This window comes from Typopeltis vanoorti, chromosome 10, assembly GCF_054136105.1.
Source record: "Typopeltis vanoorti isolate ZY-2024b chromosome 10, IOZ_Tvanoo_1.0, whole genome shotgun sequence".
Taxonomy (NCBI): Eukaryota; Metazoa; Arthropoda; class Arachnida; order Uropygi; family Thelyphonidae; genus Typopeltis; species Typopeltis vanoorti.
In genome coordinates, this window is record NC_143558.1 from 59,854,535 (window position 1) to 59,874,453 (window position 19,919).

General features: G+C 35.7%; 1 protein-coding gene across 1 annotated transcript in view; it reads right to left on the reverse strand.

The window, feature by feature from the left end:
• The window catches only part of Sos (Son of sevenless guanine nucleotide exchange factor), a 429,646-nt gene that overhangs the window by 106,628 nt on the left and 303,099 nt on the right, over nucleotides 1–19,919 (reverse strand). Inside the window, exon 17 of the mRNA XM_090399787.1 lies at nucleotides 15,252–15,359. Within this exon, the coding sequence (XP_090255913.1) occupies nucleotides 15,252–15,359 (108 nt within the window). The remainder of the gene's footprint in view (nucleotides 1–15,251; nucleotides 15,360–19,919) is intronic.

The following is a 19,919-nucleotide window of genomic DNA, read 5'->3' on the forward strand; positions in this document are numbered from 1 at the left end:
GATGTCCTGTATACTGAAAAGGACAGGTTTCCATTGGGTAGGCATGTACCAAAGTGACTAGAAACCATTCCCCCCCCCCCCCCTAAAGAATACACAACACTTTATAAACAAACTTAAAAACATAACACTTGGCAAAGATGATTTATTAGTCAATTTTGACGTTTCTGCCCTTTTCACAAATGTCCCAATCAGTGACTCAATTCTTCTCCTACGGAACAAATTTCCACCTGAGATTATGGCCCTCTTCGTCCACGTACTACGTTCTGGTTGCTTCGCGTAGCAAAATAAATTTTACCTACAAAAAGAAGGAACGGTCATGGGTCACCACTATCCCTGCCAGTTGCTAACTTTTATATGGAAGCTTTGAGCACAAAGTGCTTTGATTCCTTTACTATAAAACCTACAGCGTGGCTTAGATACGTTGACGATATTTTCGTTATCTGGCCACATGGTCGACAAACATTAAACACATTCCTTAGCCACTTGAACAAACAAACAACACAAACGCATACAATTTGCTATCGAAATTGAAAATCAGAACTCGCTCCCATTCCTGGATACACTGGTCACACATCTTCCCTCAGGCAGTCTATCCTTCATAGTTTATCGCAAACTGATACATACTGGTCAATATATACATGCTAACTCATATCACCACCCATCGCAAAAATTTGGAATCATTAACACCCTTAAAAACAGATCTATAACAATTTTCTCTAATCAACAAGCTCTTAAACAAGAATTAAAAATTATTACCATCACATTTATAAATAAAGGTTATAACAAAAATACTATTAATAAAGTTCTTCATAAAACTTCATCAAAAAAGAATATAGATTACAGTAAAACCATAGCCACCCCATACATTAAAGGGTTATCAGAAAAAATCAATAGAATCCTACACCATTATAATCTCAATGCCACTTTTAAACCACCTATAAAATTAAAAAACATATTCAACTCCTCTAAGGATCCTCTCCTCCCATTGGCACATCCTGGAGTTTATTGCATCTACTGCACTTGTAACTTACCTTATATTGGTGAAACTGAATGTACAATCCCTATACGTAAAAAAAAAAAGAACACATATAACAAATTTGGTGAAGCAGGCCTCTCAGATCACGCTCTCAACACCCTACACCAAACTGATTGGAAAAGTACCTGCTCTTTACATCATACAAAAATCTGGTATGAAAGAAAATTTAAGGAAGCCTGTGAGATTCTGATTATCACCTGTGAGATTAGGGTAGTTAATCATTGTGATATCTGATTAACTACCCTAATCTCAACAATAATGGTGGCATAAAAATTCCAAGAATTTGGATGGCACATATTCACCCTACTTAGTATCTAGCAAACTTTAGGACTCAAAGCAATTTTAAGTATTGGAAACAATTCCATACCAATTGGTCAAAAATTTATATGTATAATCACATTTTTTTTTTAATATATATATATATCTACTCTAAAATATAAAACGATGTCTTTTTTTGTAACGCTTTTGTGTCACGTTTTTTTGTCAAGTTATTTGAAATGTTCTGAAACTCAGGGCTACCCTGAGTGTCAAGTCTTCAAAATTCGAGGAGAACAGGCCTACCAGTCTGCAACTCAGGGGGGTTGGGCGCCGTAGGTGCCGGGAGGGATGGGCTTTCGAGTGTTCAAAATTCATCAGAATTCAATGAGAACCGGCCTACAAGTCCAGAACTCAGGGGGTTGGGTGTCGTAGGCGTCAGAGCCCCCCCCCCCCCTAGTGCGTATATATATATATATAAATGTTGCTCTCCAGCCTAATTTAGTTTTGTAACCTAATAGATAATAATAATATTAGGACTCTAGCTTTGATGTAGTAAAGCCCCCACCCCTTCACCAGAGGTCAGGCCAATAATTGTAGTAAGGGTTGGTCAGTAACTTAGCAAACCATGTAGATTGTAGTGCAGCTTGTTTCTCCATATATATATTGTGTATGCTCCAGATGATGACCTTGATATGAAGGATGAAACGTCGAGTGTTGATTTTGGTTTATATTAAACTAAAGTTTTACTCTACACGGTAGTCATCTCCATTATTTTCCAAAATGTAAAGTGCCTAGAAAGGTTAAACTATTATTAGTTTGTTTTTTTTATTTGATTTACTTTTTATTTGTAATACTTTCAATATATATGTTACCGCTAAAGTGCAGAAATCAGTTATTCTGCAGATTATCTAGGTATTGTGCAGATTAACTACGGTGATCCGTTAATGTGCGGAAAATTGTTTCATTTCTCAAATTACCTAAGTAATCTGCAAATTACCTAGGTAATTTGCACATTACCTACTAGGCACTCGTTAAAGTGAAAATAAGATCTTTGCTGGAACAACAGCAACGTTTCTGTATGTTTAAATTAAGATAATGTTATTTATTTTTTGATATCTAAAGAATCAAGTTAATACAATCAAACAATCAACAAATTAGTTGATAGAATCAATCATCAATCAATTAATATAATACACGGAATCAAACGGTTTAAAATATTATTACAATTAAGAAAAAAAAACATATGATAAAATTATGTTTACTTATTAAAAAACCAAACTAAAAGTGGAGGGAGAGGGGGGAAGGAGTAGGGAAAGGAAATGAGAGAAACAAACTTTTGAACTTTAACGATACGGAAGCCGTTAATGTGCACATTGCCTAGGTAAAATGCGGAAAACTCTTGATTCCGCACGTTAAAGGAGCAAATCAGTTAATCTGCAGATTAGCTAGGTAATGTGCACATTAACGGTTTTCGCACTTTAGCGGTAACATATACACAGGTATATGTACATAAATTTTTTTTAATCAAAAGAAATTAAATAACTGCTAAAATTTAATTAATGAGATATTTTTTCTCAGCAACAAGCTTTTCAATATTGGGAGGTATGTTTGAAATTGCGACTCTAATACAGTTTTTTTAGTAGTTTGTCATCAAGGCGATTTCAATAATCATTTTTTACAATATTCATTTTTGAAAAGAGTTGTTTTCACAGATAAGTACTACCAAATAAACTCATTATTTGCCTGGAATGGGTAGCCAGCAATGGAAATTTATCAGTAGGAAAGTAACTCTTATAGAAGTCAATAAGACTAATATTTTGAAACTTATTTCTTAGTTCAGTGTTGCTTTGCAAATCAATTATTTCCATTTGAAATTCTTCAGTAACCCTTTTAATGTCTATATTAAAGGGTGATGAGAAAATATCAAAGTTTCATTTTCGTATAAGTTTTTGAACCATGAACTGAATTATTTTTGTAGTCTCTGTATTTCCTCTTCATATTGTTCTGTTTCAGGTGGATTTTCTTTTCTCAAAATTGGAAAATGAGCCATATTATTAGATTCCAGTTGCCGATTCCAAATTTTTAGATTCATTTCAAAGGCTTATATTTTATCGAATGTTTCATTAATAAGTTTGTTCTGTCCTTGAAGATTTACATTTAATTCATTCAAATGTTGAGTAAAGTCAAAGCAAAATGCAAAGTTGCACATCCAGTCATTTTCATTAAATTCTGGAAACAACCTGTCTCCAAGAATAACTGAATTTCACTCTTCAAATTCATATACATGCTTAAGCATTGTGCCACAACTTAACCATCAAACCTCTGTGTTAAAAAGGATATCGCCATATTCGTTTTCCATATCTCTCAAAAATTCCTTAAATTTGTAGTGATTCAGTCCTTGAGATCTAATAAAATTTACAATTTTAATGATTGGCGGAACAACATTGGACATTTTCAAAACTTTTGCACTCAAATTTTCTGCAAATTATTTATCACTGCATTTTGAGTGCAAAATGCAGTGAGAAATAATTATTTCATGTCCTGTTAATCTTTTTATGTTTCTGGATAATAATCCAGACAGACCAACATTCATACTACTAGACTGTTGTAATGTATTATACCGACTATCTTTTCTATTGGGATATTTAATTGATTAAGAACAGATTTCAGTTCCCTTCATTAACTGCAGTATCTGCAGTTAATGAAGCAGCTCTAAATACATTTGCCACTGTTTCAGATTATTTTTTTTGTCACTGATTCACTTTGTTTTTGCACAACTGTCCTTGCAAATTATCAAATTTTGAAGAATGTTTAGTTTTATAATACTTCTTGGTGTTATATTCCTTGAGAACAGATATCCTTTCACAATATATCAAACAAACGACATTGTTTTTTATGCAAGTAAAAAAGATTTTGGTCCTTGATTTTGTGTTTTTTTAAATTTTGAACTTATTGATTAAACACAGGGTTCTGTTTGTAAAAAAAAAAAGAAAAGAAAAAATTTGCAAAGATGCAATTTTTTAAAAGAAAAAATTATATTAACATTATAAATTTGTAATTTGCTTAGATTTTGAAAGATCTTGCATCAATCAGTTTATTCAAGAATAATGCAACTACTTTTATATATCGTTAAAGTACGTATTTGTGCATGACTGAAAATGCAAAAGCGAATGGCACAATCACGTGAATTGCAGGCTACTATCATTGCAAGCAAATATTTTTCATGTGACCTCTTAACGCATGCTTCATACTGATAACACATTGTATCTTTTGCTAAAATTTTTACACTTCAGCTAAATGAAGTGCAATGTTTCGACGGCCAGCAGGTTAGTAGTTGGAGGGCTGCATGCATCCGCAGCAGGTAATTGGCTTATAGAAGAAGCAGGGTGAGTTAGAGGACATAACCTTGTGAGACCCCCAGCATTAGATGCATAGTTAGAATATAAGGAACCGTCAACATGCAATGTACATTCAATGAGAAAATTGGTGCAGTTGTAGAAGTCACTGAATGATGGAAGCTTACTTAATAGACCCATGTGCAAGATCCAGTTGAAAGCCTTGGAGATGACTAGTGCAACCACCTGGCATTTACCAAACTTTTCCATGGTGCTTATTCAAAGGTGTGTGACATAGGTGAACTGATTTCCTTTTGAATGGCACTGGCAGAATCCATATTGGCAGTCATTTATTAGTTGAGTATTTTCAAGGTAGTGTAGCAGTTGGTGGTTGATGATTTTACTCCATTACTTTGGAGAAGACAGAAGTGAGAGAGATTGGGCAATAATTTGATGGTAAGGACCTGTCACCATTCTTGGAAATAGGTTGGATATGGACTAATTTCCAGGATGTAGAATAGATGTCAGGAGAAAGAGGTGTCAAAACTCTGCAGTGTAAATCTTCAGGACAACTGGAGGAATACCATCAGGGCCTGGGCATATGAGGAAAAGTAAGATGCCAGATTGGCCAGGAGGTGATGATGCAACAGACCTACCTGGTTGCAGTAGCAATGGGGGCAGTGTTGGGCAAAAGTTGTGGCTAACTGCTTTAGACAGAGACCAAAATGTGTGGCTGCCATCTGGGCATGATGTAAGTTTCCTGCTTTTGGCTCTTTGGAAATCAGTTTTTGATGCATTGATGATTTTCTTGCAGATTATTTGGGCTTTGGCATAGGCAATGAGAGAAGACAGAGTTCCTGATGATAGCCAGTTGTGGTATGCTTGGGTCTTCATTTGTACAGCCTTGGCACATCTTTTAGAGAAACATAGCTTACTTAGTAGATGGGAATTTAGTGTATAATGGTGAATATGTGCTTCCATTCTGGAGAGGACTACTTCAGTGATGAATTCAGTGCATATGCTTGGGCTGAAAGGCTAAAAGCAATAATAAAATCATAGGAATGAGGCAGAGAAATTTTGGAGGTCATCGCACTTGCCATTCTTATAATGGCAGATAAGGTTGAGAATGGTTACATGGGTGTTGCTTGCTGGGAAAAGAGATAAGCACAAGAGGTAATTCAGACCACGACAAAGGTTGTGGTCTGAATTACCTACAAGAGATACACCCTTCACAGTATATTTGGAGAGTGGTTGGGATTATCTGGTACTATGGTAGGCCTGTGAACAATTTGCATGAGGTCATTTGCAATGGCAAGCATCTAAGCCTATCTACCTGCTTGGTGCAGATGGAGAAGGAAAGTTGGTATTGTTTACACTGAAATCACAGAGGAAGATAACCTCACTGCTAGGAAATTATATTCTTCTTCCATCATCTATGCGGATGATGATGAGGCCAAATGAATTCTTTCTACTTCTGTCTGTCTCTGGGGGAATCAGAACAATTCTGTCCAGTTTGGTGTTGCTTGTTGTGATTTGGGTTTCAGGTCCTCTTTTATTTGTCTATCAATCTAATTCTGGGACCCTTTATTACTATTATTATTACTATTATTACGGGCAACTCCAGGGAGTCATTAGACTCATCGAGGGAGGCCCCAAATCATATTCATCACAACTATCTGACATTCATACAGTATCTATCATACCTCGCCTTAAACTCATTCACTGTCACAGCATCCACTACAGACTCAGGGAGCGCATTCCACTCATTCACTACTCTAAAAGTAAAGAACCCAGCTCTAACACCTTTACTAACCACACATTTGCCCAGTTTCTATGGATGACCCCTAGTCCTCCCACAACCAGCCCTGTTCTCAAAAATATCTTCTGAATTAATTTTATAGAAACCCTTCAGTAATTTGAATGTCTCAATCATATCTCCCCTCCTCCGCCTATCAACCAATTTTTGCAACCCACAAATCCTCAACCTGTTCTCATACGGTTCATTCCACAGACCTGCTATCATCTTGGTCACTCGCCTCTGGATCCTCTCCACATCCTCCCCATCAAGAAGAAACCTAGGTGACCAAATCTGAGCACAGTAGTCTAGATGGGGTCTTATCAAGGCTCGATAGAGAGGAACAATAACCTGCTTGTCTCTGCTTGTCAACGTATTCTTCAGCAACCAAGTGATTTGATGAGCTGTTTTGGTCACTTTTGCAATGTGTCCCCTAAATTTCAATTCCCTATCCACCAACACTCCTAAATCTCGTGCCTCATCAATTTCCTGGAGCAGGGTTCCACCAATGAAGTAAACTGCCTCCAATCTCTTTTCACCCCAAAATGCATAACCTTACATTTTGCCACATTAAACTGACATCCATTCTCCTTAGCCCAGACCTCCAATCTATCCAAATCATCCTGCAAAATTTTGACGTCATCTGCATTCACTATTGCCCTACCCAACTTCGCATCATCCGCAAACAAATGAACTGTTCCTCTCAGATCATTTCCTATATCATTTATGAACAAATTAAACAGCATTGGTCCAAGAACAGATCCTTGTGGCACACCACTAGTCACAGGCCGTCTTGTGGACTCTACTCCCGAGTAAACCACTCTCTGATATCTCTCCGTCAACCACCCTCCTATCCATCTCACCAACCCTATGTCCATTCCCATATGCTGCAATTTACTGAGTAGAATTCCATGTGGAATCCTGTCAAAGGCCTTGGCAAGGTCCAGTAGAATCACCGTAAACCCATTACCCTTATCCAGTTCAGCCGTCACTGTGTTATAATACGTGAGCAAGTTACTGAGGCATGACCTACCCTTCACAAAACCATGCTGTCCCCGATACAGTATCCCATTTTCTTCAATCCAATCTTGTATTTTCCTTTTGACTATTTTCTCTAAGACCTTTACAATGATTCCTGATATGCTAATCAGTCGGTAATTTACAACAGCAGTCTTGGAACCACCTTTATGCAATGGAACTATTTTCCCCTCTTTCCACCCGCTCGGGACTAACCCAGACCCGAGACTCAAATTAAACAAAATGGTCAAGGGTACTGACAATTCTTTAGCTGCTTCTCGTACAACACGAGCTGGTATACCATCCAATCCCACAGATGTATTGACATTGAGGTTATGCAATAGACTACTCACCTCCACTTCATTAACCACAATTCCCGTATAATCTACTGGTTTATTCGTTTCTGCAATGTCACCACCTTGATGATATACTTTTGCAAAGTGCTCACTCAGTAACTCAACTATCTCAACTGATTCAGTTACCTCCCTACCATCGGCATTCTTTAAAATCAATCTGCCATGTACATTTTTCCTTTTACTTGCTACATATCTAAAAAAACTGTTTAGGATTCTCTTTAGCCTGCATGGCCAATGTTCTTTCGTAATCCTTTTTTGCTTTTCTTACCACACTCGTCACCCTTCTGGCCTGCGCTTTATACCGTTCATGTGCCTGCCGGTCACCCTTCTCCTTAAATTCCCTCCATAGTTGTTTCTTTTTTTGCAACTCAAGCTTAATGGTGTTATTCATCCATTTAACCCCTACTTGATTTATTATTCGGACTCTAGGTATACAGTCAGCTATTGCTTCATGCAAGCACTTCTTAACTACCTCCCATGCACTATCAACTTCTAGTCCTTGCAGTTGTACATGCCATGGCACTGAACCAATCAAACTCCTAAGCTTGTCATACTTTCCAGCCCGATAATTCCACATGTACCCTGTCTTAATTGAAAATTCTACACCTTTAGCCACCTCCCAAGTTAAGCCCCTATGATCACTCTCACCGATTGGCGGCAATGTGGTCATATTTGTTACAGCCAAATCCTCAGATGTAATTAGGTCAAGCACTCTCTGACCCCTAGTATTTTCCATTACATGCTGTCGCAGATAGTCATCCCTTAATAATCGCATAAAATCCAGTTCCTTCCTCCCATGTGTCCTCTCCTCACTCCAATCAATGCGACCATAGTTGAAATCTCCCATAATAATCACCCTCCTTCCACCCATTTCTTCTATTTGCTTGTGCATACTGTCACCACCATCTTTTCCATCACCTGGTCTATAGCAGCACCCAATTGTATATTTAGTTCTGCTAGTCACAATCTCACACCAAATGGCCTCAAATGTGCTCTTTTCTCTATCCTGCAATTCAACTTCTATTCTCCTTGGCTGGAGCTCATCAGCTATCATCAACAATACTCCTCCCCCCATTTTATTCTCTCTGTCATTCCTGAACACACTATACCCATCACATTCAATCCCACTAGTTATATCATCTACAGTCAGCCATGTTTCACTAATACCTATAACCTGTGATCTGGAAGTGCCAACCATGGCCAAAAACTCTTCCTTCTTGTTCCTAATACTCCTAGTATTAGTGTACATGAATTTAAGACCCCCATTAGCCCCAACCCTACCTTGATGCCTTATATTAACTATCCCACTCTGATTTGTTGTCCTTATTTGCTCTGGCATATTATATTCATTCTTACATTCAACTGCCTCCATAAGGACTGTATCTCTACCCATCCCCCCTAACAAATCTAGTTTCCCTGAATTTGCACATCCACTACATTCAGCAACACTTTCTCAAGTCTTCTTACACCGTAACCATTCAAATGCAAGCCATCCATCTTATATAGATCCTTTCGCCCATCAAACTCACTCCACACATCCACAAATTCCACACCACTCGTCATACATAACCCACGCATAAAGTCATTTGCAATTATAGCCCTCCTTTTAAACATTTCACTGTCATACCGTGGCAAAAGACTAATCATTCTAACTCTCTCACTCTTTTCTTTTGCTACCTCAAACAATTCATTCAGGTCTTCTATCATTTCCATTTTATCTCCTTTCAAATCATTCGTACCTGCCACAACAATCATTTCTTTCACCCTTTCCTTTTGCTCTCTAATAGACGCAGTTATGTCCTTTATGGTCGCACCAGGTTGGTACGATTTTGTCAAATCCTCTACTAACACACCTCGTACTAATGAGTCTCCATACAGCACTCTATCCTTCATTTTGTTCATGTTCACATTCATACGTCTATTTTTCCTGTCATACCTTTTATTATTGGTTGGTTCATTCAGTCTACTTTTGTTCATGCACTCTAGCTGCTGTTTTGCTCTTTCTATCGCACTATTCAACAACGCGATCTCACTCAATGTATCTATCTCATCTTTTTTGTTCTCTGAGAAACCATTTATACTATCATTCACACTCTCACAATTTTCATGTACAACTTTGCCGTTTCTTGTCATATCCCTATTTCCTTCATTTTGAAGGTTGACAAAAATATCACACTCACGATCCGAAATACGCTTCAATTCCGCATTCTCCCTACATTTTCTACACACATTCAATCCTTTATCATCATCTAACCACACTCCGACCGCACTCCGCAAAGCGTACATTTCACAGCTAGTACACTGACTCATTTCTTTTATGCTACCGTTCTTTGATAACGATGGCGAACCTTCATTACTGGCCGCCATTTTCCTACGCACAGGTGCCATATTTATCCGTAACGTGTTTTGTCAAATTAAACGTTATAACACACCAAAAATAGACGCACTAAAATACGCAAGGCAAATAAAACAAAACTACACAATATTAAGTAATTTGTATCGATAACTGAAAATGATACTTATCTTATCTGGAGCTTGCACGAACACTACTCATTACGAATTCATCTAGCGGCGACTTCCGACATAGATTATGTTATAAAACACTTTAGTACACTAACCACGTTAATAAAGCTCTAATAATATACCGAAATTAAACACTTAAGTCCATTAAATTGAATCCAAAACACCAATAAATCAGCAAAAAACACCTTTGGATCTTTTACCTTCCATCGTTGTATACAGGACTTTAGTTGGTAATCTTTCTGCTCCCATTCTGGTCATATGGCCAAACCATTGCAGTCTTCTTTCTTGGATTTTGTCTGCTATTGTTATTTCTTGTTTTAGTCATTTCCTTGTGTCTTTGTTTCTTAGGCTCTCCAGCAGAGATATTCAAGCAATCTTCTTAGCCAACCCATTTCAATAGTTAATAATTTTTTCTCTTCACCTTTTTTTGAGATTCCAGCATTCACTTCCATAGAGAAGTATTGAGAGGACCATTGTCTCGTAGATTCTTACTTTTGTTACTTGTTTGATGTCTCTTGACTTCCATATTTTATTTAGTCGTCCAAAAGTTTGGGATGCTTGGCTAATTAGTCTGTTTATATCTTTTGTAATTTCACCATAATACGTGCTCTAGATTGTTACTGTCAATTTCCAGATTGGTGTTTCTTTTTCCTATTTGGATAATTTTTGTTTTGTCTATATTTAGGTTTAATCCAAATTTCATACATTCTTCTTTTATTTTATCAGAAATTCGTTGTAGCTCTTCTTCCATGCTTGCAAGTAATGCAATGTCGTCTGCAAATTTTAAGGAAATTATATACAATATGTATATAGATAGATAAACCATCACAACAAGTGCTAGAATTCTTACTGTTCATTAACTATAGGATACACTTACCACCTAGTGAGATTTAAAACATACAGCTTAAATATATAAGTAAACTTTCTAGGGTCCTGAATTTTTTTGAAGAACCATGCTTTCAATGGCTGAGGGTCTAAACATATTCCCAACTTATGATGAAAATATACAGCTAGAATTTATTGATTAGTGGCAAGTTGACAAGTTGGTAGAGAGGGACACTAAAGTTTGGACTGTTTGAAAGAAAGTTATCACTGAAGAATCTACAGTATAGTATATTGTTGAAGATATTTGCAGGTCTACCAGTATAGGCATTTATACTGGATGACTGGAGATTTACAAGAGTGGTGGTAGATGAGATCTGACAACAGCAGACCAAATTTTTGAAATTTTGAGACCGTGTTTATTTAAGCTGGAAGAGTTGGTAATAGCCTTGTAAATTTTCTTACCAACTGATTATGTGGCTAGTATCATGCTATCTTTCCATTTTCTATGACATCATGGCTCCATGGATATTGAACAAATGAAGATGGAGTTGCAATTTGGAATCCAGCTGAGTAAATTGTATTCTTATTGGCTTAAACCATAATACAAAATGGTACAACATGACAGTATTTCATGCAGGATAGGGGAGGGGGGGTGCTCAGTTAAACAAGGTGCACTGTTTTCAGCAGGGATCCAGAGCAAACAGTGAAAGTCAGTTACTGGAACAATCCCAACTCAACATCAGCAGAGTTCAAGAATGGCAACATCAATATAAAAAGCATCAATGGAAAAGAAACTGAATTGGTAGATAACTGGAAACGTATCAGATTGACATAATATCAGGTCATCCCAAAAGTATTGTTGTTTTAAGCATTAAATTTTTAAAGGATATAAAAGATAACTTACTTGCTAATTTAATCAAATATATATTCTTAATTTGAATCAATAGCTCTCTTCCAATATTGTGAAAGCTCCATAATGCCATTTCTATAGAATTCAGGAGATTTGGAAGCAAAGAAGTCATAGGCCCCATTTCAGTGCCTCTAATGTATTGATTTTTTTTTTTTTCATTAATGAATTGTTGCAAACAATTTCAGCACCTTTCGTGTATTGTATTTCATTAATAAAATGTTGTAAACTTCGAAATAAATGGTAATCTGAAGGTGCAAGATCAGGAGAATAGAGAGGATGTGGAAGCTTTTCCCAGCTGAGTTCCTCAATCTGGTACAGGTGATTCTGGCATTAAGAGGGTATACGTTACAAAAACTCACATGCAGAGTTTGAAAAATTAAGCATTTGTGAAATAACAGCTGTCATATCTGGATCACAAAGTTGAACAATTTTTGCCCAAAGGATAGCACTGCCACTTCAAAACTCTGACACAAAATGGGTCTGAGTCCTGTTGTGGTATGGATGTTTGTAAACATCTTTACATGGCAAGTGAAAGTGTAGTAGTTCCAGTGTGAAACTACTACATTACTTATCAGAAAGCTTGAAATACTTGAAAAACAGTGTTTACATAGAGCAGGGTTTTTCAGCATACCTAACTTTTACTCTCCACCAGTACAAATGTATATCGTGTCTTTTACAACTTTCTCTGGATAGAATTATCATAAAAATTGAATTTTGCTAAGTACTCCCTCAAGATGCAATTTGTGGGGTCAGTAATCCTCCTTCCTTCACATTGATGAGAGGAGTTTGGCATCAGCACAAGCAAATTTAACATTTTCACATCAAAATGAGGTCACAGTAAATTATCGATACAAAATAAATAACGGAAAAAACTCAGGTAGAAAGATTATTTAATAGTATAATTTTTGCCTGTGTGTCACAGGCATCTTCAGTACATTAAGCTCAAAATTAAACACTAACTGACAATTCCAAAAAGCGCCACCTAAGTAGCTGGTGTAAGATAACTAAAAAGGTCAATAACTTTCCTTAAAAAAAAAAAAAAAAAAAAAAAAAAAAAAAAAAAAAAAAAAAAAAAATTAATACAATAAAAAGTTAGGAAAGATTAGCTGATTTGTAAAGTACTATCTCCCATAAAGGGAATAGACGTAAGCCGTCGGATCTGTTTAAGTTAGGAGAATGAAGAGAGTTTCACTTGTTTCTTTATAAAGGTGTTCCATGAGAAACTGACTTTTGTGAAGAACTCTTGTCTTTCTCCAATGAACTCTATGTCTAGTGAAGATGGCATGTTCAGAAAGTCCAGACTTTTCAGGTTTAAAGTATTCAATATAAGATTGGTGTTCTTCTAGCCGAATAGAGGCAGATCTTCCCGTTTGTCCGAAATAAGATAATCCACAAGGGCACGGAATCTGGTAGACACCTGAATGATTAAGATGTGGAAGCTTGTCCTTAGGAGAAGTGAGAAAGGTGGAGATTTTTCTAAACGGTTGAAAGGCAACAAAAATATTCAGTGGTTTTAAAACTTTTGCTATACGTTCACTGATGCCTTGTACATAAGGGATAGTAATGCGCGTTATTTCCTGTGTTTGAAGAGGAAGACATATTAAAACTACTCAAAGTTCTTTTAATGAAGCAATTCTTATAACCATTAGATAGAAAGGTAGAAGTTATATATTGTAGTTCTTTCTGTAAAAGATCGTCTGAAGAACATTATATTGAATACTTTAAACCTGAAAAGTCTGGACTTTCTGAATATGCCATCTTCTAGACACAGAGTTCATTGGAGAAAGACAAGAGTTCTTCACAAAAGTCAGTTTCTCATGGAACGCCTTTATAAAGAAACATGTGAAACTCTACTTCATTCTCCTAACTTAAACAGATCCGACGGCTTACGTCTATCCCCTTTATGGGAGATAGTACTTTACAAATCAGCTAATCTTTCCTAATTTTTTATTGTATTAATTAAGGAAAGTTATTGACCTTTTTAGTTATCTTACACCAGCTACTTAGGTGGCACTTTTTGGAATTGTCAGTTAGTGTTTAATTTTGAGCTTAATGTACTGAAGATGCCTGTGACACACAGGCGAAAATTATACTATTAAATAATCTTTCTACATGAGTTTTTTCTGTTATTTATTTTGTATCGATATGTCTACTCACGGTTTACCTCTTTTAAAACTTATCACAGTAAATTAGTAAGACAACTACAAGCATCCAAGCCCATGGTGAGATTTAAGCCAATAGCTAGCTGGTTAGAGAGTTGGTACACTATCTACTCGGTATGGAAAAGGCATGTGTAACTTTATCACTTCTTCCAGTAGACACTTTGCTCCCAAAACTCTACAAAGTACATGAGTGACCATATGCCATTCAATAAGATATCGAATGTGAAAAAACAATTGTCATCTTCATATTTTATGGGACTCACTCAGGGGCATTGAGGATGAATACTCTTCTTACATATAATGTAACCTACAAATTCATAATTCTATCAGCCTATTTTCATCTGCTTTTTCCCCAGGAAAAAGCAGATGAAATTGTATTGTGACACAAGATTAAGTATGAAAATACTTTACTATACAACAGCAAAACTACAGTATAGTATTTTAAAAAGCTAGTCCAATATTTAAAGGAAATCTGGTAATGATATTAAGATGATTGAAAATTCTATTGTTTGTTTACATCCAAAAAATTTGAAGCATTCTTGGAAATAATCTCAAATGATGATTTTGTTTTTAATTAATGAATCCATGGTCCAACCTTCATGGTTCAATGCTAATGCGTGAAGATCCTGCTTTTGTGCCTGGGGTGATCCTGATTTTATCTAGGTGGGCAACCATCATCATTACTTATGATGCCCCCCCCCACACACACACACACTAGGTGGTGAAGTTCTGGATGAGATTGGGAAGTTCCTTAATGTCTCTGGGGTTGTCATTTATAATATATAATTTTGCATTTCTTTGTTTATTGAAAGACTTATCTCTAGATATAATTCAGCCATTGTTCTGAGAAAATTACATTTTCAGCAGTGCTATTAACAATCAGATTGGCGTAATCTGCATATCTGAGGTTTTTTTTTTATTTCACCAACTCTAAATGAGAATTTTACTATCTGTTTCCTTCAGACTTCATGCATAATGCATTCTACACAGAAAATAAACAGAAGTAAAGCAAAAACACAGTAAAATAAACTTACTGTAAGTAGATCGAACTTTTCTGAAGATTTACTCAAGTACCATTCTATTTGTGGTGGAATTTTTTCATATCCAAATGTAATTTCACGTGGTTCTTCTATGCATTCCATCTAACATGGAAAAGAAAAGTAATAAAAATTTATTACTAATTACTATATATATTAATAAACAGTTTTCATATACTTTATCATACATAAATAGATAAAATTAAAATATCTAAAACAAACAGAATAAAGAATATTTTAAACTTTACAGGAAATGTGGGTGTTTAGTCTCCCATTCTGCAAATTTCCAAAAAACTTTACTAGCATTACTATTCCAAAAACTAAATAGTAATGCCACAAAAATTTTATAACTTAAAATCCAGCCTGGATAAAAAAAGATCTCAAGAAAGGTATCAGTACTTCAACTGAAAATCAAATTTGTAGAGAAGAAATTATTATCCAATATAAAAAATACAGCTAGTATCTGTTAGTTACAATAGGTTAGTAGCAAGGGGAATAAAAACCCTTGAAACAAATTAGAAACATTATCTTTGAGGCAGTCACCCACCACCATGCTGAAGTGATTCACTGCTGTTCAACCACATTACACATGAAAAAGATACTAAGTTATTATCTATTCTGATTAATATCATAGCTAATTTAACAAATGCAATTTATTTTTGTTTTATAATTTTTTTCTCTCTTTTAAATGCAACTGCAATCTTTCATTTTAATGATTTTTCTGTGAAATTAAAAACACAGTTCCTTCAAGAGTAGAACATTTTCTGATTTATTCTATATTCTCTCAATCTATATTAAAAAAATTCAATGTCAGATGATGGAAGTTACTGTTTGCCAGAGAGATGACTTGGAATGGATTAGGAAAGTTCAAAGTTTACTGCGGAAAAATCAGTCAGGAGAAGAATAAAACAAGTGTTAAAGCTAAGAGAAACTGAATTATATTGCGATCACGTATTTCAGTCCAATAATCTCCGAAGTAACAATTTTCTGCATTCTTTTGCTTAAGCTTCTGTGGAGATGGGACATTCTAGAAATATTTTATCCAGTATTTAACTACAAAGATGCCAAATAGAAACTATTTTTTTGTTTCAAATGGTTTTGTAAAAGGTTTTATTTCACTTCATCAAAATAACAGGAATAAACTTAAAAAAAAAAAAAAAAAACAGAAAATCAAAAAAAAAAACATCTCCAGTAAAAATATTTGAATGAGTTCAAATACTGAATAAATTTGAAAAACTAAGAATAAAACAAAAACCGTTCCACAATAGGTTAATATTTCTTTTACAGTGTAGAGACAATGGGTATCATTCCTTGTTTTTTTTTTTTTTTTTTTTTTTTTTTTTTTTAAGATTGTGCTGACAGCTCACCACTAAGTGTGCTTTAAAATTTTTCCATTGCACAGAAGTAGAATTACCGAAAGAACACATACCACACACAAGGTATGAGCTTTTAAAAATTGATAGCCAGTCATATATATACTCTGTATGCAGAATTATCTTCTCTCCCTGCAAACATCTGGAATAGTTTAGACAGATTTTCATATGAGAAATCAGAATGCATTGGAGTAAGCAAAAAAAGAAAGAAGAATAAACTTTCAAACCTCATCAAAGAAAGAAACAACCACAGTACTAGATTACCACTCAATGGAATAGTTATTAACAAGGCCTCACAAATGTTATCTGATCCTGAAATGAATATCTTTTTATGTGGTTTAAATTTTGCAATCTCTCTCTCCCAGTAAGATTGCAAAATTAGAAATTATGGCAAATGTGGGAAAAAAGTCTCCAAAGAATTCCAAGAGATATTGCAGAGTTTCTTCACATTCAAACAGTCGCTGTACTTTTACAAGCAAAACCTCTTACCAATAATATAACAAAAATAGAACAAAGGGGCTTAAAAACATTTAAAAGGGGGGGGGGGAATAATAATATTGAAAGACGAAAAAGGGGGTACTTAAGGGTCAAAGCTGTATAACTGAGAGGAGACCTCCACACAGCCTTTAAAGAAATGCGGAGAACCGACCAGGGCTTCTGACCTAATGTCCAATCCTCACTTTCTCATGGTGCACCCTGTTTGGTATCTCTTGGATACTGAACAAACGAGGATGGGCTGGCAATTTGGGATTTAGCTGACCAAATTGTATTCTTATTGGTTAAACCAAAATAAAAAATGATGGTACGACATGACAAAATTTCATGCCGGCTGGGGCGTCGCCCAGTTAAACAAGGCCCCCGTTGATTTCGTCAGGGAACCAGGGTGAACAGCGAAAAGTCAGCTACTGGAAAAAATCTGAAAACAAACCACAACTTAACATCACCAGAGTTAAAGATTGGTACTATCAACATAAGAAGCCTGAATGGCAAAGAAATGGAGCTAGCTGAGGAATTAGATAAGTACCAGATCGACATAATAATAGGGGTGACTGAAACAAAAAAGACAAAAACTGGCGAGACCTTTCTGAGCAATAAATACAAAATGTTATATTCAGGCAATGACAATCAAGGAAAAGAAGGGGAAGCCATAGTATTCAACACAAAATACGAGGCTAATCTTCTTGAATGGCAGTCAGTCTCAAGTAGAGTAATGTGGGCAAATATGAGAATGGGGAACTGGACAATGAGACTTATTTGTGCCTACAGTCCCACAGAAGATTCTACTAAGGTAGAAGTGGAGGAATTTTTTGAGGCTTTAGAAAAAGCAACTGACACAATGAAAAAGGAAAAGTTGGTCCTTGTTGGAGATCTAAATAGCAGAGTAGGAAATGATTGTGAGATATACAAAAATATTTTGGGAAAATTTGGAGAAAAGAGCAAAGCTAATAATAATGGCAAATATCTGTTGGATTTCTGCTCATGACATGGACTGGTTATTACTAACACCATGTTCCAACATAAAAATGTGCACAAATTCACATGGAGAGAAGAGGCAAGGAATAAGAAAAGTCTCATTGACTACATTATTCTTGATGTTTTCTCCCTGGTGTAGGACACCAGAGTGTACAGAGGATTTGAAATTGATCACTATTTATTCTTGAGCAGGATAAAACTGAATTTCATATTGAAAAGAATAGCATGTAAGAAAGTTTTAAAGTGAATAAAAGTTGAGCAGCTCTCAGATGTGAACTGTAGACTAAAATACACAAAGATAGTTGAAGAAAAAATGAAAAAGTTTGAGAATAGGAATCAAACCTTGGAGATTCAGTGGCAAACTCTGAAGAAAACATTGATTGATTCTGCCAGAGAGGCATGTGGTGAGGTTGTCTGCAAGGATAAAAAAATTCAGAACTCCCTGGTGGACACAGGAAGTTAAAGAGGCAGTGAAGGAAAAGAAGAAAGCATATCAAAAGTTCCTGTAAAATAAGTCAGCTTGTGCTCCTAGAGAATTCAGAGACAAATGCAAGAATGCTAAACACTATGTAAAACTAGCTAAACAAAAGTCATAGGAGGACTTTGGCAAGAATATAGAAAATAAATATCAAGAAGGTGGCAAAATATTCTGGAGGTTGTTGAAGAAGCTTAGGAATGGAGGAAAGCGTGCTGTAATAGGAGTTAGAGATGATAAAGGTGACATGAAAACGGGAGAAAAAGATATCCTTGAAGTATGGAGTAATTACTTTGAAAAACTGCTAAATGAAGCAAGCAGTGATGACAGCACAGTAAAAAACACTGACCAGTCATGCAGTCAGGAATACAAATCCATACTTGAAGTAGAAAAAAGCCATCAAAGGCTTGAAATGTGGAAAGACAGCAGGAGTAGATGATATTCGACCAGAAATGCTGAAGTATGGTGGTATATGAGTCTTACAGTGGCTGCACTGCATAGTTCAGAAAGCCTGGACAGAGGGACGAATTCCCGATGATTGGAGTAGAGCTCTCATAGTACGCATATATAAAAAGGGAAATAAAACTGAATGTGAGAATTACAGAGGTATTTCTCTACTGAGCGTTCCTGGCAAGATCTATGCAAGTATACTTGAGAAGCAGTTGAGAAGAATTGCGGAAGAAAAGATTGGTGAAAAACAAGCTGGATTCAGGCCAAATAGAGGCTGTCAGGATCAGAGCATCACTTTATGACAAATAGTCACGAAAGCATGGGAATATAACAAAGATCTTTATTTAAGTTTTGTCGATTTGGAAAAGGCATATGACAAGGTGCCAAGAGAGAAGCTATTCCACATGATACAGTTATATGGTGTGAATGGGGCATTATATCAAGCAATACTTAGTATTTATTTGAGTTGCAAGTCAGCAGTTAGAATTGAAGGAAGTACAGGAAGATGGTTTAATGTTAAATCTGGTGTGAGACAAGGATGTACATTATCCCCTCTGTTATTCATTATCTATATGGATCACATTATGAAGGAAAGTGGTATTAAACATGATATCAAAATTGGAGATGTTAATGTCAGCTCTTTGCTTTATGCGGATGATGTTATACTTATCAATAAATCCGCTACGTCTGCAAGATTTTCTGACTAAATTGAATAGCTGTTGTAATAGATATGGTATGAAGGTCAGCAATAAAAAGACAAAGACAATGAAAATAGGCAGAAAAAATGTCAACTGTGTTGTTAATGGAGAACCTGTGGAACAAGTGAAACATTTCAGCTACTTAGGCACGATTTTTACTAAAGATGGTAAATTAAATATAGAAATAGACAACAGA